Source organism: Cydia strobilella, chromosome 27, assembly GCF_947568885.1.
Source record: "Cydia strobilella chromosome 27, ilCydStro3.1, whole genome shotgun sequence".
In the NCBI taxonomy this organism is placed as follows: Eukaryota; Metazoa; Arthropoda; class Insecta; order Lepidoptera; family Tortricidae; genus Cydia; species Cydia strobilella.
The window spans coordinates 5198270-5222329 of NC_086067.1; the positions used below are offsets into that span (position 1 = coordinate 5198270).

At 37.5% G+C, this 24060-nt stretch overlaps 1 protein-coding gene across 3 annotated transcripts in view; it reads right to left on the reverse strand.

The window, feature by feature from the left end:
- LOC134753492 (hornerin-like) overlaps nt 1–24060 on the reverse strand; it is an 88748-nt gene that overhangs the window by 12016 nt on the left and 52672 nt on the right. For 2 of the 3 annotated variants that reach the window (XM_063689368.1, XM_063689366.1), the window contains exons 3-12: nt 21238–22330; nt 20416–20546; nt 19409–19493; nt 18867–19005; nt 17796–17995; nt 17046–17272; nt 16334–16717; nt 14944–15101; nt 13251–13376; nt 12294–12454 (exon numbers count right to left, since the gene is read on the reverse strand). In XM_063689368.1, the coding sequence (XP_063545438.1) occupies nt 12294–12454; nt 13251–13376; nt 14944–15101; nt 16334–16717; nt 17046–17272; nt 17796–17995; nt 18867–19005; nt 19409–19493; nt 20416–20546; nt 21238–22330 (2704 nt within the window). The remainder of the gene's footprint in view (nt 1–12293; nt 12455–13250; nt 13377–14943; nt 15102–16333; nt 16718–17045; nt 17273–17795; nt 17996–18866; nt 19006–19408; nt 19494–20415; nt 20547–21237; nt 22331–24060) is intronic. The other variant, XM_063689369.1, reaches the window with a different exon arrangement.

Below are 24060 nucleotides of genomic sequence, written 5' to 3' on the forward strand. Positions count from 1 at the left end.
AAACACAATTGTGTTTATTGATAACATCTACGTGGCAGGGAAAAGTTTGCAAGAAACTTATGAAACCCTGGTCAAAGTGCTTAAACGACTACAAGAATGTAATTTTAAATTAAAACCAGAAAAATGTAAGCTCTTCACTAGCCACATAGATGTGTTTGGTTTTCGCATAAATAAAGAGGGAATGAGTCTCATAAAATCAAATATTGAGCCATTGTTAAATGTTCCTGCACCAACTAATCTGACAATGTTAAAATCATTTTTAGGTAAAGTTAATTATTACTCCCGGTTCCTAAAGGACATGGCCAAGATTCTTAGTCCATTATATGAATGTACTAAAATAAATAGATTTAACTGGACAGCGGACTGTCAAAAGTCTTTTGACACAATAAAAAATAAATTAGCCTCCGCAGACAATTTAAGACATTTCAACCCGGACCTCCCAATAATAGTAACTTGTGATGCCTCAAACTATGGACTAGCAGCCGTTCTATCTAACCGGGACCAAAATGGTATAGTTAAGCCCATAGCATATGCAAGCAAAAAATTAAACAATACTGAACAAAAATATGCTGCCATAGACAGAGAAGCCATGGGAATAGTGTTTGCGGTCACCAAGTTCTACAACTATATTTATGGCCGACAATTTGAATTGGAAACGGACAGTTCTGCACTAGTCAGGATTTTTGGACCAACTAAAGGTATACCAAAAATGGCTGCAAAGCGGCTACAACACTATGCTATATTCCTCTCAGCTTTTAACTACAAAATTAAACACATAAAAACTAACAATAATCCAGCAGATTATTTGTCCAGAAATCCTGACAATAAAGAATGTACCAGCCAACATGCCCATTCAATATATAATGTAGATAATTTTATGCATGTAATATATACAAACAGCTCTGAAATAGACTATTTGAATTACAAAATAATACAAGAAAATACAGAAAAGGATCTACTTTTGAGTCAAATAATTGAATATTGTAGAACAGGTTGGCCCAATAAAAATCATATTAAGGCTGAATTTTTACCATTTTATAATAGGAAAAATGAAATAAGTGTGGATCAGGGCTGTTTACTTTGGGGACATAGAGTAATAATTCCAGAAATAAATCAAAAAGCAGTGTTAAAAAGTTTGCATAAAACACATTTTGGCATTATTCGCATGAAAGAAATAGCACGGTCATATTTTTGGTGGCCTAATTTAAATTCAGAAATAGAAAATATTGGAAAGTCATGTATAATCTGTTTATCAAATCTTAAAAATCCCATAAAATCCCCGCAAACATGGCCAACGCCACCTACAGCGTGGTATCGACTTCATGCGGACTTTTTGGGGCCATATTATAATAAAATGTATTTAGTAATTATAGACAGCTACAGTAAATGGCCCGAGGCCTTTGAAATGTCAAACATGACAGCCGCTAAAACAATTGATGTACTAGATAAATTATTCAGCCGGTTTGGATATCCGAACCAACTAGTCACAGATAATCAGACTACGTTCACATGTACGGAATTTAATAACTATTGTAAAGAGAATAACATTAAACAAACATTTGCGCCACCTTACCACCCAGCGACCAACGGAGCCGCAGAGCGATTTGTACAAACTTTCAAATCAGCCGTTACCAAAATAAGAGAGAGTGGATGCAGTATCAACTCGGCAATCAATTTATTTTTGTTTGATTATAGAACCACACCTCAAAGGACTACAGGTGAAACGCCGGCTCGTTTGTTGCTGGGGAGGGAATTAAGGAATAGATTTAGTTGCCTTAAACCTCCACCTATAATTGAAAGTTTATCTGAAAGGGAGGGGAGAGAAGCATGTAAAAGAAAAGTTAAATTTGTAACAGGGCAAAAAGTGATGGTAAGAGACTATAGAAAAGGCCATAAACCTTGGTGTGTAGGAAAAATTGTGTCAGAATCTGTTCCAGATTTAACTTATATAATTGAGGTTCAAGGTATGATGTGGAAACGTCATATTGATCAAATGGTGTATTGTAATGATGATGTCGATAGTAATTAGCGTTAAGTTTTGTATCGTAGGCCAAGTTTAACTTGTATTTATTTATAAATGATGCCAAGATATGTACTTGTTTTGAACAACTCATTATCCAAGCTATGTAGAGTGGTTCAAAGCACACTATGACTGATGTAGTTCATTTAGGACTACACTAGGATTAATAAATAATCCTCTGCCATGTAATTAGACTTAAGTAAAACTAGATTAGTTTTAGGATTAGTCCGGGAGAGTGTAGTATGTGTAAAACGGAACGCTCTCTTCTGCAGTGTCGGGTGTTGTGTATTGCTACGCTCCAATAAAATAAATCTACAAAATTAAGTAGTTTTAATCCAAGATACAATACGCAGGAACAAAATATCTGTGATAAAGACATAGATAAATGTGACGTTTTTAACCAAAAGGTACCACATTGTCGGTTGTCGTTAGAGTTGATTTCAAATTTAAGCTATATAGAAATATCGCCTTGTTGACAACCGACATTAAGACAACTGACATTACCCTTTTGGTTAAAAAGGCACAAATTTCTGTCCTAGGTTTCAATTTCGAACCGTCCTGCTTCCTATTAGGCCGCTGCCAAGCTAGGAGGCCGTTTTCAATGGTACCACATTGCCAAAAGCAGTGGTACCAAAAGTAATTAATTCTGAAAATTGTGGACCTCTAAAACTTTGCATAATTTTGCAGACATTTCAACTTCGCGATAGATATAAATCGTACTAAGTCCACTTGTGTTTCAACGTATACTTTGTAAAATATTTTTATCTTAAATGTCAGAGTGGGATTTCTATGTTAATATGGTTTTTCATCAGAGTTCGCGGGTTCAAGTCTCGGGTCAGTTCGTAATGGAGAGCGATGAATATAAATTAATTGACATGTTTGTGAGTTAATTTTATATGTTTATGACTCTATATACCGGAGACGTTAAGTACACACCTTATTTACCAGAGCCGTAATTATGTAATGAAATTCCACAAATTGTTTTCCATATTTAATAACAATTGCTGATATTTTGAGTTGAATTACAAATGTTGCTATAAGTTTAGAAGTAAATGCTAAGCTCGGTAACCTTTTGAAGAAAACCAACACCGATTTCATTCTGGTTGCTAAATGTTTTCTACCGGAAATATTGCCAGAGCGTAACTAGAAATATCAGTGCGATATATTAAAATAATAAAAGTATTTTTTATATTAGTAATTCATACTCTATTTTGTCCTATTTTAAAGCAAAAAAACTGTTAATAAGTAAATTTCAAATGTCAAATAAAAAACGGGAGATATTAAGATCGGGAGTGGGCTGATCCAAAGACAACCTTTTGAAATGGGAAATCAACCCGGGACAAAGTGATGTACTATGCGAATGTGGCGACCTACAAACAACGCAACATATGATGCAGTGTTCCCTGTGTCCAACTACGTGCACTACAAAAGACCTCTTGAGAGCTACCCCCCGGGGGTTAGGTGGCAAGATATTGGCAAAATATAATTTAGTTATGATCCCTTCACACGATAAGCAGAAGATTAAAAAAAAACTCACAACCTATTTTCTCCGACACTACTGGACCAATTAAGTTGAAATTTGGTACACATATGTAAGTTTGTGACCCAAAGACGGTCATGTGACGTAAACAAATGAATTTTAAACAAGGGGGCCACTTTTGGGGGGTTAATGAGAAAATTAAAAAATAAAGTTTTTAAAACTATATCGTGTTACATATCAAATGAAAAAGCTCATTGTGAGAATCTCAAATATATTTTTTTATAATTTTCGGATAAACAATTTAGAACTTATTCAAGAAAATAGGCAAAAATGACCATTCCCCCCTTTATCTCCGAAACTACTGGGTCTAAAATTTTGAAAAAAATAATCAAAATAGATCTTTACCTATAGATTACAGGAAAACCTATTATAAATGTGCAGTCATGCGTGAGTTGGACTTAATTGCTTAGTTTTTGATCCGACGCCTACGGGTTTTTTAAAGACATTTCACTCACGGTTCACATAAAAAATACACTGTTTAAATTGTGCAATGTACGGCACCCTTGGAACGGGAGTCCGACTAGCACTTGGCCGGTTTAAAAAACTCCTGTGGATTCGAACAATCATTATCATATATTGATGAAATAATTAAATTTGAGCGAAATTTGACCGAAATTACGTGAGCGACTGGTGTTTTATACAGCGTACCCGCGAGGAATTTGAAAAATTTAAACCACGCATCCCTTAGGTCATAATGTTATATGAACCTAGGTCGATTTCAGACGAAAGGAGTGCCTGGCGTCCGTTGGCTCGTTGGGTGGACGACATTCGGAAGACTGCGGGTCACTTCTGGATGAGATTGGCTCAGGACCGGGATAAGTGGCGTACGCGAGGAGAGGCCTATGCTCAGCAGTGGACGATAGAAGGCTGATATGATGATGATGAACCTAGGTCGATTTACGCTTTTTAGGTCTATTTTAAAGTCCTAATGCCTGTCAGCAGCTACTGGGATTCCCAAGCATATTCAACTAAGCCTTTTGGCGATTATGAAACGCAAACGTGTTCGAGTCAACATTGCGGCGATTGGCCTTTGGCCAGAATAAATAAGCTGTGTTGATTAGCACCACAAGGAATGCGAGGGTTTTTAACATTGGAAAATATCGGTTTTTTGAGCATTCATATTTCAAAGTCAGATATTAAATAACAAGTCTGATATTTAATGACGTTAACGGGTCTACCGCGATTAAATTTTATTTCCAGCTGATCAGCGGGTCCTAACACTAGTATATGTGACTTTGTGTCAGTCTATCCTAGGATACTGTATATCGGTCTGGGGTGGGGCAGGTATTACAACGATGCTTGACGTAGAAAGGGCACAAAGGTCAGTATTAAAAGTAATGTACAAGAAGCCATTCCAATTCCCGACAAGACAACTGCTGTCCGAAACCAACACTCTCTCAGTCCGCCAATTGTTTATCCTCAAGATAGCCACGATAATGCATCGCAACACAATAAATTCTCCCGGATTTGCATGGTTCCGTCCGTAGTAAAAGGATCTTCCGCGTCCCTCAAAATAAGACGAGAACGCCATATGCAAGACGCTTCCCACAATTCCTCCATCCGTTTATTTATAATCAAAACTTCAATGTGCAAGATATGACAGTCTAAGAATTTCAGGCCACTGTTCGTAGATGGTTAACCTCTCTCTCGTACCAGGCAACAGAAGATATATTGAAACCTTTGCAGTAAACACCACATCTCTCTTTCACACACACACACACACACACACACACACACACACACACACACACACACACACACACACACACACACACACACTCACACGCTCGCACAGTTTATACTTATCATAAGTTTATATATAGATTTATTTAGATATAGATTGTTTATTAGTTTTTAAAAGTAGTTTAATTTAGATTTATATTTGCAACTCGTATTATATCTGTATTTTTTCGCATCATCTTATTGATAAATCTACTGAATTTCCTAGTCCTCACGACACAGGCTTGACCTATTGTGAGGGCTACTGCTAACCAAATTGTCATATTTGTAAGTAAAACCGATTGTTTTATCCTATATTTCATCTATGCCTGGTAACGAAATAAATTTTTGTATTTGTATTTTACTTTTAGTTAGCTAGTGCAACCGCGAGAGTTTCAAATGTTATATGTCTGAGTACTGAGTCACTTTTTCTTTAGTAAATAATATCTATTTCAGTTTATAACTGTAAGAAGGTTTTGGTTTTGGCAATAAACGCGCGGAAAAAATACCGAGAACATGGGAACTTTGCAATTTTGCAAATCTAAGATTGCAACTCTGGCGTTATCAAAAACGTATCTGAAGTTATTAAGAAATCACGTTTCGGGCATAGCTGTGGTTGATATAACGTCTAATTATGTCAAAAATTATGTGAAAAGGCGATTTGGCGGCGGTCGACCAGTAAAGTTACGTCTTAGTATAAGGGTGAACAACACATTGGTATTCCCCGTTTCAGCATAATTGCAATACCGACGAAAGCGATACATCGGAAAAGGAAAGCGCGCAAATTGTGCGCCGGCGCTGGTTGTGGGTCAATGCTAAGGCGTACGGTCAGCACGTGGGGAATTTCCAATAACATTCCTCGGTCCTTATTTCCTCGGTCTCTTTAAAACAAGAGTGAATAGGCTGTTACTGAACCGGTGAGCTCCATCTTAGGCCCTGTCTTCACTTTCCATCAGGTGTGACTAGGGCCAATCGCCGATCAGTTTATAATAAAAAAAAAAAAAACAGGATTTAACATTGACTTCGGATTCCGCGATAGTAATTCATGAAATAAAACTAATACATACCGAGGTTTTTACATTTACAGCGCTCGTGATCAATAGGAGATTGAGAAAAAATGTCATACATATCTATCAAAATACATTATGTAAAATACTGAATACAACATTATGGCTGGTTATACATGCAAAATTCGCTGGCATAAGTGACCTTACCGGGATTCGAACCCAAGACCTTCAGTTTCGTGCAGCACTACCACAACTCGTAAAAGTTGTTTGGGTATTGAGATTTATTTACAGTTATAACAATTTTTATTCTACATTTTTATTTATTTATTAAGGAACAAACAGTCTTATAAAACAGATACATATATAAAGTAACATTTTTCTAGTAATATACCTATAGTTTCCTATATGTAAACAAATATTAATAAAAACTTATTACTAAGTAGGTACAAATGACATGGATACTGTATAGTCTGACAAGAAATTTTAGAAAATTATTGTGGGCGTCACTTCCTACGTAACTGTCACATTTTTGACGTAAAATGCTTAAACATGGCAACAATTTAGTACGGATTGTGTTTTTTTAGTTCAATTTAATTTAATTTATACTGTTTCATATCGCACCATATGTGTGACGAGATAATGTGATGAAATCTTAATTTAGGATTAATCGGGTATTTTTATCTTAAAGAAGAATAAACTTATTTCTTAAACAATCTCAATGAGCTGCTAAATATGTCTACGTTTTGGCACTTTTCATTGTTTCTTTTAATTTTTATCGCCAACCAGCGGATTTGTATATACTTACACAGCACTAACTGCAGCTAGCCGCTGTAACATATTGACAGTTTTTTACAATCACTGATTGTATAAATGTAAGAAGTCGTCTTAAAATTCCGCTATAATCGCATGAAGAGGAATGCCTTATTATATCATTGTGCCCTGCCTTGAGAACCGATTTATATGTAAAGTTATCAAGGAAAATCGCATTTTTTTTCAAGCTATTATGTGATTTAAATTTAATGTATGCGAGACGTTTGTATGTTAATTTTGCGATAACATAGACATTCGTCCTGGCCTTCGGCGGGGACAATGTCAACCCGTGGGCAGATCTAAACAATACTAGAGACATTCAACAAGATGGTATATGAACTATAAGAATAAATAAAAAAACCTACCTTACTTTTCAAGTTTTAAGAAATCAAGTTTTTTTTTTAATTTTTATAGGGAAACAAACAGCTTACAATCTTCACAATATGAATGAGCTTATTTAATGTAATGTTTGAGTTATAATTTCTTGTATCCTTATTTATAATAAAATATATTAGGTATAGGTATTGTTGATGAAATTGTATGTAGATTGTATTTTATTGTTTTGAAATTCATTGCTTATTTATTTTTTAGATTTTAGGTATTTATTAATAATTGTATAATTTTTGATATTGCATTTCTGTATCATTGACTTTTCAATTGAATAAATTATAAACAAATTTACACTATTATATGAATTAATATTAATAAAACACAAGCAGAAATGCTCAAAGGGAACTTAATGAAATACAAAATATAAATAAGTATTATTCAAAGCAATCAGGTAAACCAAAAGCTATTTACCTATTTAAGTGGTATTTTAGCTGAAACTAATGCTTGTTAAGTCGAGAGAAAAATTATACTTTGATAAATTACACTTAAAATTTAAACAATCTTTTAATATGGTTTTTATCGTTTTTTATCGGTGTATGTAGTGTATTTTTATATACACGTTGAAAGATAAAACATTTTAACTTTCTTTCTAATTATTTGGCAATATTTCCCATTGGTATTTTGTTCAATTATTTTTATAATTATGTAGAATATTTTTCATTTTGTAAATGTAATTTATTAAAAAATCTATTTGTTTTTAATAATGCGTTAACAAGTTAATGTAAAATGATTGGCAATAATAAACACTACATGCAGGCACTTTAAAATTAAACAAATAAATAATTATGAGACAATCTTACACAAATAAATTGACACTGAGCTCAATAAGTTTTGTGTTAAGGATACTAGACGACAAATCTAAATATCTCGTCTAAAGACTAAATTTAAACATACTATTCAATATTTGTTCTCAAACAATTTATAATATTCATATTTGTACGCCTAAAATCCTTTTTTGCTGCCACTACCGCTCCCAACCGGTCTTGGACATATAGCATATACAGCATATGCATATGTATATGTCGATTGCTTAATGTTATGCCATCTTCAACACTGGTAGCGACTTTTATGTTTATTATCTATAAATTCATTAGTGTTGATAGATAGTGAATAGTTTTAAAAAACCACGAAAGGAACCGTAATGCAAAAATTTGTACATACGCAGAAATATTTTAAGGGGATCCCATGCCCCAATGACCTTCGATTTGAATCCCTTGGTTTTCTAATGTTTTTTGTAGCTTATCATATTAACAGCAACGGATTTTAGCAATATAGTATCCCATATTTACTTCAAAGTTCATTGTTTTCGAAATATTTGGCATCAAAGTTGAACAATTTTAGGCCAAAAAACTGGTTTTCTGGCCATAACTTTTGTGTTAATTAGTTTAAAATTAAAACCTTAGACACATTTTTAGAGACGTCTAAGACGAACCCAAATATGTAGATTTCGTATAAGTAAGATCTTTCACAGCAATCGAGATACGAAAAAAGTGTTTTTTTAGACAATGTTTACAACAATCATAAATAAATAAGTATTCATTTTTTTCACAATCCGGTAGACAAAAATGGAGATAAAAGATTGAAGAACCGATAGCCGCTTGTCTTATAATTCTATATGTAGTGCAAAAGTAGGAGATACGATTCAAAACTCGTCAAAAATCGATGAAAACCTCAGGTAGCCCCTTAAGACAATACTTCGTAAATTTGTTTTGAGTGTAAATAAAGTTTCATAACGCGTTTGGCTAAGTTATAATGTTTACATTGTTTACAAAATATAATTAAATTGGATACTTATTAAAACAAAGTGTTTACGAAAATTTGTTTAAGTACATGAGTATTTTTTTTGAGTAGCCTTTCGTAAATATTGTAACTACCTATATTACACTCGAGAGCAATTTAATTGGATCACTTTGTATAAATAATCATAGAAAGTCAGTCTTTTTTAGGGTTCCGTACCCTAAGGGTAAAAACGGGACCCTATTACCAAAGAGGATATAATAAGACAGAGCGGTACTGTCATAGTAAATTTTGTAACCACTGTAAATTCACTGCCATCTATCGACATACTTTAAAACTAAAAATGAAGATTTACAAAAATACGTTAAAATTATTTAAATATGGATATATGATTTTTTTATTTGCATTAATTATTTTTATATGATTTTGTCCCATGTTCTTTCACTGATATGCGTTAAAATTATAAATAACAAACGAGACCATTAACGCCCTCTATACGAGAGTCGGCCAAAACTAATGACGCCACCTGATCGAGAATCAAATTTTCGTGATTTTCGAGGCACGTTTTTTCCTTAGACTGTATCCATCTATTACGGAGTTATATCTATCTTTGCTATTACTAAGACTCCGCTGTCTGGCTGTCTGTCTGCCTGTCACCAGGCTGTATCTCATGAACCATGATAGTCTAGTTGAAATTTTAACAGATGATGTATTTCTGTTGTCGCTATAACAAATACTAAAAACATTTTAGGTTTTTTGCGTAATGGTACTTGAGACGGGAGAATTTATTTTCGCGCTTTCGGGTTTGGCCACATACTAAAAGTTGTTCAGTATGACCATAGAGTAACTTATACTAGAGCGGTACTGTCATAGTAAATTTTGTAACCCCAGTAAATTCACTGCCATCTGTCGACACACTTTAAAACTAAAAATGAAGATTTATAAAAATACGATAAAATGTATTTAAATATAGATAAATTATTATTTTTTATTTGCATTAATTATTTTTATGATTTTGACCCATGTTCTTTCACTGATATGCGTTAAAATTGTTAAATAACAAACGAAACTGTCAACGCCATCTATTCGACTGTAGGCCAAAACTAGTAGCGCCCTCTGAACGAGAATCAAATTTTCTTGATTTTCGAGGCACGTTTTTTCCTTAGACTGTATCTATCTATTACGGAGTTATATCTATCTTTGGTATGACCTACGAGTACATATTCACACATTCACCCCTCAGAATTTGGTTAGTGATAACAAAAGCATCCTGTATATATATACATTATGCTTTTACACTAAGATTAGTGTGCAAAAACGTCAGGTCAAAAGCAGGTGGCGCATGTCGCATATGGCACCCCGTGTTGTTTCTATGAATATCGTCATTCTTTCATCAAATAATGTTTTTGTACTATAGAAAATATCCAATAGACACCAATAAACTGGGTTTCCGATAATCGGATCAGGATAAACTTTCATTATTTTATATTGTAACTTTAATATAAATTGTAATTAACTATAAGAGTAGAAATAGAAAAATAGTTTATAGGTGATAAACTGAAATAGGTAATATAAGGTGGTGAAAGTTCCGGCTATGATCCGGCCTTCACCACTGGAGGGCTTCGTCACTTTTTCTTTAATATATGACATCTATTTCAGTTTTATAATTTATATATAGTAGTGTGACTACTTAAAAAACAAATCAAAATATTTAGTAACAGAATTTTATTTGTTCCCAAAGTTGTGAGTATATATATGTAAGTTTAATTAAATTCGTCTTATAACTGATACAATCAAAAAATAAACCGACTGTTTACGCGTGTCTAAATTTAGAAAACACTCAAGTTCAATAAGTTTTTGCATCAAAAATCTTTTGCTTGTTTTTCACGTATTGAATAACATGTTGATGTTATTACGGTTTATTATATCTATAAATTACGTTGATATTGCCATTACAAATACGAAGTTCTTTGTTGAGATTTGTATTTTAGCCCATTTTCTGTTTACTAAATTCGGTATGCAAAAACAATTTCAAAACAAACATAAGACATATAATTGCATGCTGTTTTTCCATAACCGTGGCTATGTACTTTGGTACTCGTGAAACTATTAACCTAAATATTGTTACATAAAAACCCCCGATAAAAACCCCCGTGTTGTCAATTTGTCACTTAACCTGTAACCTACGTCCTCGTTATCGCTTGTCGTGTAGAGAAGTGACATAAATTATGTAATGACGATAAATGACGCGTGCCATCATTAATCACTTGTCATTTGTAATAGTATCTATAGTTGCAGATGAAATATATGTCAAAGAAAACATGATGGGGCTTTGGAATACTAGTGGGCTTCATAACGTTTGTCGCAACACTTACTTTTTTTGATTCTGTTTCTGCTATCCTTATCCGCATTAATTGGGTACATCTTTTCTGTTAGCCTGTGCGATAAAATCATCCCTACTAATATAATAAATACAAAAGTAACTATGTCTGTCTGTCGGTTACCTCTTAACGCTTAAACTGCCCAACTGCGGGCTTAGCACGGTAGCATTTTTATCACCTGTCACCATGCCTGTCACGTTGTAACAAGTATGTAAGTGCGAAAGTGACAGGCATAGTGACAGGTGATAAAAATGCAACCATGCTGACACCGCTACTGATTTAGATGAATTATGGAGAATGTTTGGGGCCCGAGGAAGGATATAGGATAGTTCTTCTCCATCATCATTATCATTTAAAGGAGACGAAGTCACTAGCGAGCTAGTTACTTATATACACACATAAGCTGTTAACCATTGTCAGGTGTAATTTTGTTTTTAAATCTGATCCTGTATATCCAATGACCCTTTATTAATAATAGACGCGTGATGTTCATAGTTGACAAAACTAAAATGCAGGCAATATTTAGTAGATGATTGTGACAGTCTTGACACATTGGCGTCAGCCGTACGACTTACTCAATATAGGTTCCGGAACCTATATTTGATAGCTCACGATCGAGCGCTGCGTGCCATATCTACCTCTCTTTACTTACATCCATGTGTATATCCATAAGAATATAAAACCCTTACCTTGCAACACCTGTTTTCCCCATCCAGTGACGATACATTCTCCGGCGCCGTTGTAGAACGCATCCAGAGTATCTTGCGCGCTCGGCAAGCATATCGGATAGATGTTCTTTGCGAATCTCAGGTTCTCGGAGAGTACCAGGATCGCAGCGTCGTTGAGGAGGCTGGAAACATACAAATTTTAAAAGCTCACATCCGTGGATGTGGATGCGGATGTCGAGATTAGGCACATAAAAAAACGTCAAATATTACACTTGAGTAATTTTTATAAAAAAAAGAGAAATATAGGTGCCCCACAATCGCATTACTATACTAAAGTCCAAATAAAACAAATTATTCACTTCTTGTCGCTGTCCGTCATAGGCTAAAGTGCTTGATCGACGAATCACAAAAACGAAACGAGATTCCTATTGGCTAATGACGAAATTACCTAGCACTTACGCCGCCGTTAAGACGTTCCTGTACCTACCTGTTCCACATCCACATCCGCATTAAGCTCCGCATCGATTTTATGCGGATGCGGAAGCGGATGTTAAAAATAATGCGGAAGTTCCGCGGTTGCGGATGCGGATGCAAATATTCGCAACATCCCTGATGTTAACATACTAAACTAATAAATATTTCATTAGCAAATAAATATTTCATTTCATTTCATAAACTAAAAAAAAAGTACCTAAAGTTAAGGTCTTTCGTCGCTTTTAACTCTTGTGTTTGTACACATACTTCACTTATAGAACCCACACCTTCCGCGCTTGTAGTAGTGGTGGTGCAGGATGTTCTTGACCTGGACAATCTGGAAGAGCAGGGGCTCCTCATCAATTCCTAGCTTACTAAGTTATCTTATCTTAACTTCCGCGCTTGTAGTAGGGGTGGCGCAGGATGTTCTTGACCTGGACAATCTGGAAGGGCAGGGGCTCCTCGTCAATTCCTAGCTTTCAAAGTTATCTTATCTTATCTTACCTTCCGCGCTTGTAGTAGGGGTGGCGCAGGATATTCTTGACCTGGACAATCTGGAAGGGTAGGGGCTCCTCGTCAATTCCGAGTTTCCATTCTCCTCCCTTGATGAGAACGTTCTTTGCTTGGAGCCTGTTGGAAAGGAAATAAAGTTAGATAACGTATACAAAACGTATAGAAATTAAAGATAAAGATAAAAGATATTTATTCGTGACGATCACAACACAAGTACGAACATGTACAGACGACAACAGCAAGAAAAGAAGAAATCATCAAGTGTGCATCACGAAATGGACCCAACTCAGCATAATGCTAGCTAATGTTAGGGTTTCTTAATATAAATAAATTAAATAGTTTCACATTTGTTGCTTTTCTAGTGTCCTTACCTAGGTTGGTCTCTAAAGAAGCTTTTGATTCTGGATAGAAATGGCATCGATGGGCCATTTTTTTGATTGAAATGAAGATTTTGTTTCTGAATGTACATTTTTCCAAAATCATTAAATGTAAGGGAAAGTCTCCTAAATATTCGCTTAGCAGTCCGGAATCACACTCAGTGCCCTATTTATAAATTCATCCTGTATACGGCATTTATCTTTGTCTAGTATTTATTTGATAACAACAAAGGTCTTTCTCCTGAGCTTGCTGAATTGATTTGTGTAAGTTTGTCTCATAATATCTTTTTTTTTGTCTGTAACTGTGCCTAAGAAAAGCCTTATCATATCAGCATCAGTTCTCGAAATTCCTAACATTGACATCAATTTGATACCTTGACACTCCCAGTCATTATCTAGGCATATCTAATGACACATTGTCTGACAGGAATGCCGCTAAACAGCTGACGAAAGTCGACCTAGATAGTTGTTGCAATAAGTTTTCACTAGACCCCTTACGATGTATTTGTCTCTACGTATCTATTACGCCGTTATCACACTGAAGGCAGATGCGCTCGTTGGTCTGAAGCATCTTAGGCACCTTTAATCTTTAATTGGGTTATTACATCTATCCGGTATTACTTACTTACTTACTGCTATGGCGCGACGACCCGAAGTGGATCTTTGCCTCCGACACCAAAGACCGCCATGCTATTCTGTCGAAAGTCGTTTCTGACCAGTCGACGGCACCGAGTTCGCTGAGGTATTTTTGCACTTCGTCTCTCCAGCGGTACCTAGGGCGTCCAGACGTTACGGTACTCCAGAGTACGCCCTCCAGACTCCGTTCAAGTATCAATATACCATGTATATCTGGGATGAAGAGATAAAGCACTAATGGCCGACATATTACGGTTATTTTAGACTCACCCATCAACACAAGGCGCAGATGTGACAACAAAATCAAGCTTGATGATGACATCATCACACAGTAGAATCCTGTTCGTCTGGAGGAGAACCATGGCCTGTCAGGGTATCCTTTTTCACTGATATTTTTACTTACCCATCAATACAAGACGCGGATGTGACAACAACATCAGACCTCTGGTAATGACACCTCCATACAACAGGCTTTTGTTGCTTTGGAGGAGGACCATGGCCTGCCAGGGTATCTATTTTCACTGGTATTTTTACTTACCTGTCAACACAAGACGCGGATGTGACAACAACATCGGCCCTGGTGATGACACCTCTACACAAAAGGCTCCTGTTGGTTTGGAGGAGGACCATGGCCTGCCAGGATATCTATTTTCACTGGTATTTTTACTTACCCGTCAATACAAGATGCGGATGTGACAACAACATCGGGCCTGGTGATGACACCACCACACAACAGACTCTTGTTGGTCTGGAGGAGTACCATGGCTTGCCAGGGGATCTCAGCGAAGTCCACTTCGTTTTCATTGCGGTTTCCGTACGGTTTCTGGCCCTGGTGGGGAAAAGTTAAAATGATTTTTATTTAATAGGTTTCGTAAAATGTGCTTACGTTTCTCCCCTTTACACTAAACAAACCGCCTTTATTGCTTCAATTTCATAGTGAAAACTTGTCAAAAAACTGTTTAAGGCATAGTATGTATAAGTTACTCTAAGGTTTGGGATGTGCACTAGTGCTGCACTCTGGCGGCAGAGTATTGCAGTAATACTCGGAATACTCCCTATTCTTCTTAGACTTTACGCATCTTATAATATCATTAAATCTTTGTTTATGACATCGGACCTTTTGCTTCTGAAGCAGATCTAGTCGTGATGGTAATAAATTATTAGGTAACTTATAAGCATAACTGTTAGACATACATATATCACTGCGTTAAGCAATTTAATTTGAAAGAAATAATTCATCTTTTAAACGGCTCAATATTTTATACTTTATGAATATTGCAACGAAGCAATCTTTAGTTACAAACGGTTCAGAAGAAAGTAATCGTATATATGATACGTATTTAATCGTATTAACATTATTGAATTTTTACACAATTTAATGTATTTTAATCATAGCTATGCCGTTAGATTTTTTTTCAATTTTTAGGGTTCCGTAGCCAATTGGCAAAAACCGGAACCCTTATGGATTCGTCATGTCTGTCTATCTGTCTGTCCGTCCGTATGTCACAGCCAATTTTTTCCGAAACTATAAGAACTACTGTTGAAACTTGGTAAGTAGATGTATTTTGTGAACCGCATTAAGATTTTGACACAAAAATAGAAAAACAAACAAAAAAATTTGGGGGTTCCCAATACTTAGAACTGAAACTCAAAAAAATTTTTTTTTTTCAAACCCATACCTACGTCGTCCGACTATTATTATAAGGGTAGTAACAAAAAACAGGTTTCATGCAAATTTTTAAAAGCTCCTAACTCTTTATAATAAAGTAAAAATCGAAAAAAATCAAACGGTCGGGCATAGTTATGATTAAAATACATCAATTTGTGTATAATTATTTTCCATAATGTCAATATCCAGGGAGCAAAATGAGGACTACGTTTGTATGGAGAATCGATCGTCCCCTATCCTCTGGCTTTCGCGGGAGCCAACCCTTTTTATTACCTTGAAAAATTGGAAATAAAAGAAAAGGATTATCGCATATGCAACTTCGCCTACGGATTTGTTTACGCTACGCCTGTTGATCATGATGATGTGAGTGTATAAACAAGAGAATCACTTACATTGAACAATCCACACTGTCCTCCCGCGCTGTACCGACTCAAGAACACTCTAGAAGCCGAATCAGAGTACTCATTCTCCACATTAAATCCGCCACCTTGGCTCACGGATAACCCGGAGCCTTGGCGGACTCCTTGGCCGAATCCTTGGCTGACCCCTTGGCCGAATCCTTGGCTGACTCCTTGGCCGAATCCTTGGCTGACTCCTTGACCGAAACCTTGGGTGACTCCTTGGCCGAAACCTTGGCTGACTCCTTGGCCGAATCCTTGGGTGACTCCTTGGCCGAATCCTTGGCTGACGGATTGACCTTGGCCAGTGGTAACGGCGTTGCCGCGGTTGGCTTGTTGGCTTTGGGCGATGCTTTGGTCTCTTGAGTTAAAAGCGGCCTGGGGGCAAAGTTGTCTTTGATAAATGTATGCCGTGAAGGTGTTTTAGAGCGGTTGGCGTTTAATAACACTCTAATACAAATGTACGATGTGACGTAACGGTCAATCGTTCTAAGGCCCTTTTACGACGGAACGATACTTTTTTTTTACCATGCAATTAACAATTAAATATTAATAAGGTCAGCCGGTAACAATAAGTACAATAAAGATTAATTTTACCAAGCAAATAAAAAAGTTATTTGGGAAAATTTACCTTGATTTTTTTACGACCTGAACTAACTTTATTATCGCTTGACTTTGATTTTGATGACTGTAGCCATAAACCTACCTGTTCTTGTACAGACACTTGCGACCCGAAGCCAACCTGTCCTCTGCCGCCCTGAGCGATGGCGCCTTGACCTTGCTGCACGACTTGACCTTGGCCTGTGGTCACAGCTTGACCTCGGCCAGTGGTCACAGCTTGACCTTGGCCAGTGGTCACACCTTGGCCTTGCCCGCGCTGGGTTTGAGAGAACGAGCTGCTGCTGAACTGGGACTGAGAGTTGAATTGATTTCCTGGGGGAAAAATCAGTTTTGAAGCCTCAAGTCTTTAAGCTCAAGACAATACTAAATAATCATTGACTAAATTGAGACGCGTCAATTACGCAGAAAATTTTGTTGTAATTAGTACCATAGTGCACAGACAAAAAGTCTCAATTACAACAACAACAATGCTTGTCTAGAAATTGCCGCCGACGCTGTAACTTTCAGAAGAGGTATTCAGATTACATAAGTTGTTAAAGTTTTCACACCGTTATGATACGAACTTACTCGAAATGACTCGCGTGAATAAGCTCTAGCGATCGTATCATAAAAATATCAAAACCATAATGTATTTTAAAATCGAAATACGGCCCAAGATATAGTGAATAAGGTCTCTATAAAATATGTGGCTTTTCATCACAGAAGGGAATTTATATGAAATCCCAACAGAAATATATAATGGTCCTTATTGCACATGAAGCATGAGAACCCTTCTCTGATGGAAAGCCACATAATTCTATTATTTTATTATTATTAATTAAACATAGACACTTACCAGCCGATCCCTGACCTCCAACACCAATATGTCCCTGACCGCCGAATCCGATCTGACCTTGGCCGGCCTGACTGCCCTGACCTTGGCCGCGGATCTCATATTGACCTTGGCCGCCCTTTGCGTAGGACGTCTGAGTGACGGAGGGGAATCCTGGGGTCACTTGGTTTGGCCCGAAGGTAGGTGTCGGTTTGGTTGTTGACCTGTTGTAATAAAATTTTGGTTATTATTGGTAAGCCGCTACCAGCGACTTCACGAAGAAGTTGTCAGACTGGCCCCTCGAACCTCCACTTATTCAGGTTTTTTTTTTCAGTACTAACAGTGGTTGTGATTCTCCCCACGTGGATGGATAGAGCTCCCCAGGGTAGAGCTATATCACCTTTTTCGGATTCCGTACCCAAAGGGTTAAAGCGGGACCCTATTACTAAGACTCCACTGTCCGTCTGTCTGTCTGTCCGTCTATCTATCTGTCCGTCTATCTGTCTGTCCGTCCGTCTGTCTGTTTGTCACCAGGCTGTATCTCATGAACCGTGATAGCTGAAATTTTCACAGATGATGTATTTCTGTTGCCGCTATAACAAACACTAAAAAGTACGGAACCCTCGATGGGCGAGTCCGACTCGCACTTGTCCGATTTTTTTACCTTTAAGAGCTGTAGGATACAGCAGTGGTAAATCTCTTTAGAAAGGAAGACGTTGGAAATCGAAAGCTATGGATGCCCTGCCACTGCTCCAACGAGATAGAATTGCTTAATAATGGCGAGCCTGGTAGTTAGAGTTACCGCTAGTCCGATCATATACTGATCTACATTTTAATACCAGTTACAAGTGTCAGTGCGCACAAGTTGTTTGAAGAAATCGCGAAGCGTCTGGTTGACTGGTGACCGAAGAGCTGGCGGCTTCCTCGCACAACGTATCAGCATTGCGATACGGCGAGGAAATGCCGCTAGCATCCTTGGTACACTCAAGGGCCTATTTTAGATTTAAGCTAGTTATTCATTTCGTTTAGTAGTACCACTGTATATATCTTGTTTGTAAATAAACGAGTTTTAAATTAGTGTCACTACAGTCTTACCTGTAGTTGTTCAGGAGGGTAGAGCCAGTGACAGCAGGGGGCCTGGATGTGACGGATGGTCTGCCGATGCTGGGCGAGCCTCTGTTGTCTGGAGTGTATTTGCCATCGTTACCACCGAACGTGTTGGGTACCCATTTGCCTGTACAGGTTAAAATAAGTAACAGTTATGATAGGAACAATTGGGGTAACAACTTTTTATTATAAATATGTATATTAAGTATTTGGGTAATATAAAACGTATTGCTAGGAAGACCGTCATGGGGCAAGAACTTTAGTATGTGTATTTTTATACGTACGTCAAAAAAGAACACACAGACACAATCACCATTTCAGCCTCACATCGTTATCTGTTAGTTTTGTATTTTTCACTTTTGTTTTTTTTTTCTTGTTGTTGTTAATGTATCTTTGTAATGTAATAATGATGTGTTGCCTGAACAAATATTATTCTATTCTATTCTATTCTAATCAGAAAGGAAGAGCTTCACTCCTTCTGCTCTCTGCCGACACATTGACCAAATTTTTTTGAATAAGGGGTAACTCACCAAGTTGGTTGACTGGCCAGGGATCGGAATAGTAGGGATCGCGACAACACTTGCCGACGCGTCCAGTCTCAAGATCCTTGCAATCCTGTTGACGGAGTAAATGGGAATATTAATTTTATGTAACCCAAGTAACAATTTATGTTCTATAACAGTCGAGAGAACGTTTCTCAAATACCAGCTAAGAATAAGAATAATTTATTTGCAAGAATATGTATGTACAAAGGTGTCCTTATAAATAGTGAGTAACAATATTCAGCCATTTGGCATGCAAATTTTGCTAATGGTTTTATAAAACGCCTAAGAAGGTCGTATAACGCCAATTTGGCGCAGTTCTACTTTGTCACTGAGTGGACAGTGACATAGTAGAACTACCTAAGTAGAAATGTAGTAGTGTCAGTCGTGACATTTAAGGTCTATAAAATTGATATAATGGTGACTCTTGCGCCAATTTGTTGCATACGGAGTATGGGAGCCTATATGGATAGGATGGGTCTCTATTGTTTGACATAATTATTGAATGTCATAATGTAATGATTGTCATATTATCATTAAGGACGTCACGTTAGACCGGGCCGTGTCCGGGCCGGAGCTTCCGGCGCTTCGTTTTCTATGGAAAGCATCACGTGTCATGTCATAGAAAAGTAAGCGCCGGAAGCTCCGGCCCGGACACAGCCCGGTCTAACGTGAGTCATCCTTTAGTCATAATTTGGTTTTTCTCAGAAACGCGTAGCTTTTCAGGATTGCCATAAAACAAACCTAACCTAACCTATCTATAGGATAACCAAGGAAAATCCTGAAAAGTTAATGGTTTCAGAATTATGACTAATGATAATATGACAATCATTACATTATGATTTTCAATAATTATGTCAAACAAAGGGATCCCGGATAGGGTCGGTGCATTAGGTTACTGGTCAACTGAAATAAAGAAGGTATAAAAAGGCTTGTCGCTTGTGAAAACAATTGACCAGCACCTGAGTCAATATGAGGATGGTTGAGATTCTTACCGTAAGTGGGACTCTGAAGGCCTCCTGGTCTCTAGTCAGGGCTACAGTGGTGTTGGAGATGACGCCCTCGGCTGTGCAGTACTCGACGGGGGTACACTTAAGAGCCGCGGCGCAGCCTGAAGGCACTTCACCTGAAGAAAGTAAGCATTATGAATGCTAGACGAAAATTAAGTAACTGCTCTCGTACTAACTTTATTACACTAAATGGAAGGGATCCCTGAAAGGGATAAGTTCGCCGCGGACTAATGATGTGTGTTTTTTCCTGTTTTATGTTTCTTTTTGTAAAATAAAGTGTTTTTCAACTACTACTTTGGCGGCTGAATTCCGGAATAAAATTTATATCTTATTCAAGGTTAACTTCATGTGTGCCAAATTTTATTCAAATCCGTTCAGTCACTTCAGTTGAACTAAAACTACCCTAGAACATCAAAATCTAAATTAATTTACTTTTATATTTTTTATGATAGTAGTTACTGGGAGTGCTTTTGTGGTTTCGAACTCCGGCTCGTACCAGTAACTGATGTACAAAATATCTCGGTGAAAGTGATTGAGGAGATGGAAACCTTTCGTCTGTGACAACTCTTGCGAAGTCCCCAATACAATGAAACAGATGAGCTGATTTTAATACTTAATTACCTAAGAAGCACCAATAGAGAATCTGCTTTCAAATAAAAAAAATGCATACAATTCGGTTCACCCGTTTAAGAGCTATGGTACCTACCACATTTAGACACACATACATAGCGGTCAAACCACGGTCAAACTTATAACACCCCTCTTTTTGCGTCAAGGTTAAAAATATGATAATCATTCAATACTTACTAGGAGGAGCAGGACCAGGAGTCCTAGCAGGTCCAGGCCTGAAAGGGCTCAAGATGAGCTCGCCTTCACTGTAAGTCGGCGGCGCGGTCGGTCTAGGCAGCCTTGTCTCCGTGTTGAAGCTAGGCGCGCCAATGGGAGGCAAGTATCCCGGGGCAGACGTCGTCGGGGAGGGGGGAAGGTACGTCGGCCGGGGGGTGGTGGGGCGAGGGGTGACAAACGTAGACGGGAAAGCGGTTGAAGACACCACATTTGAGCCCTGGTTAGTATTGTCAGGGGGCAGGTAAGGAATGCCTGGCTTAAGCCCGCTTCCAGGTCTGAAGATTCCAGTATTCTCGCTTCCTGATGAGAAGGAGTCAGTTTCGACGAAGTTGGATTGGCTAGTTTGCTTGTATACTACTTCGTTTCCTCCGAAGCGGCCAGCGGTGGTCGGAGCGACTGTGGATCCTACTCCAAATCCGGCTCCGAATTTGGTTCCAGAGCTTCCAAATCCTGTTCCTCTGGTTGTTGATCCGAAAGTAGATGAGCTGGATTCGACGGCCTTGTTCACTGATCCAGATCCAAAGGTACCTTGGGCACCAAAACCTTGCGTTCCTTGTCCGAAGCTTGAGGCAGTCGAGCCACGGTTAGCGTTGAAGGTCGAGGAGCCGGCTCCAAAACCGGCCTGTCCTGTGGTTCCGCTAGCGCCAGCGTTGAATGAAGACCCCGAGCCTCGGCTGCCGAAGGCCTGTCCTGATTGGCTAGAGCCGAACGCGCTTTGTCCTGACTGGCTGGAACCGAACGCACTTTGTCCTGATTGGCCAGCGCCGAAAGCGCTTTGTCCTGATTGGCCAGCACCGAAAGCGCCTTGTCCTGATTGGCCAGCGCCGAAAGCATTTTGTCCAGATTGGCTGCTTCCAGCTTGAGCGCCGAAGCCGTTGTTTCCTGATTGGCTAGATGACACGAACAGTCCTCCTTGACGGTTGGTGTTGGAGGAGCTACTGCCGCTGTAGGTGCCTGATCCGACTCCGAGGGAACCTTGGAGATCGCTGGCTCCAGCGAGGGTGGAGATTTCGATGCGGCAGCAGATTTCGGTTCTGGTATTGCAGTATTGTTTCTGTAACAATGAGACATGACGTTTAGCATTTTCGCAATATTTACGTCGAAATTCGTTCTAAACTATCCTTACCTCTAGTGTACATTTCGTTCGATAGCGTGACGTGAGTACGCGTTTGCGTTATGTGTCATCTTGTATGGGATTTTGAGTTTCCAAAACGTCCCGCTTGGCGCGCAGTTCAAAATCCCATATAAAATGAGACTTAACCCAAACGTACGTCCGTCACTATCGAATGAAATTTATACTAGGTAGTAGTAGGGGTTCTGCTGGCATGACTTTTATTGGATCTAAATACAATAATATCTATATATAATATAATCGCCGATCAGTTTATAATTAAATATATATATATATATATATATATATATAATAATAAAGTACCCGAGCTAAAATTATTTTGTTAATGGAGTTTTGTTTATAGTTGCGACTACATTTAGTATGACCCGACATGCTCTTGGTCAGTTTTTATTAGACCAGTATGTGTTTGTGATTATTACTATTATGATAATCAGGAGCCTTTCCGAGTAAGGAGCCTATAAAATTATTATTACAAAACCTTGTTTGACGCAATCATTAATAATGATAATTTATAATGATCATTACTGTCAGTTTATTAATAATCGTCAGTAAAGACAAATTGAATGCGGCTTGTTACATTGTTAGGAAATGCGTATGAGAGACATATAAATATGAAAGACTGTTGATATGTCAAGTTGCTTTCCTCATTGAATATGGCAAAGCCAATCGTGATTTTTTTTGTAGATACCACGTAACTCAACGACGAAAGTGGACTAGCGCGAGAGAACGCTTTTCCATACAAATGCCATCCTCATTTTCCTCTTTGGATATGAATATAGATATCAGAGTTTTGAATGATTCACGGTTAGTTTCACTTAGACTTATAATGACCGAAAAATGAATAATTAATGATGAATGATTAATTAATGATGATTAAGAATGAGGGTAGACAGAGCGCTGTCTACACAACTTTGACATCCACCCGCTATCTTCAGTCACCCGTGAACATGATGCATGTAACTGCGTCGAAATATCGGGAGCTCACAAATAATACAAAAGGTAATCACGGTCTATAACTATATCCCGGTCAATATAAGTCTAATATAGATATCACCACAACATAACGCACATATTGTCACATTTCAACTATGATGGCGTTATTTTCTGTATTCATCCGTTTTAAATCATAACCGCGTTTAATTCTACGCGCCTACCCATTTGTAAGTCCCGTTTTCGTAATTAATAATGTGTTGAAATCATGAAAGTTTAAATCCGAGCTGAGCGCCATAAGAGTGGGGATTTGACCTTAATATAATACCGTAACCGTAACACCAACTATCTAAAGTTTTATGTAAATAGACAGTTTTTACTACTAACTTGTCACTGGTAGGATTAATAAGATCGGGTTGATAAATGCGTCTATTATTACAAAGGTTACCTGGAAGAGATCGCTTTTAAGCGACAATAGCGTTTTCTCCATGAATATCAACACTGATATCGTGGCCTTAACTCAAAAGCATAGAGTAACTTATACTAGAGCGGTACTGTCATAGTAAATTTTGTAACCCCAGTAAATTCACTGCCATCTGTCGACACACTTTAAAACTAAAAATGAAGATTTATAAAAAACTATAAAATGTATTTAAATATGGATAAATGGTTTTTTTTTTATTTGCATTAATTATTTTTATGATTTTGAACAATGTTCTTTC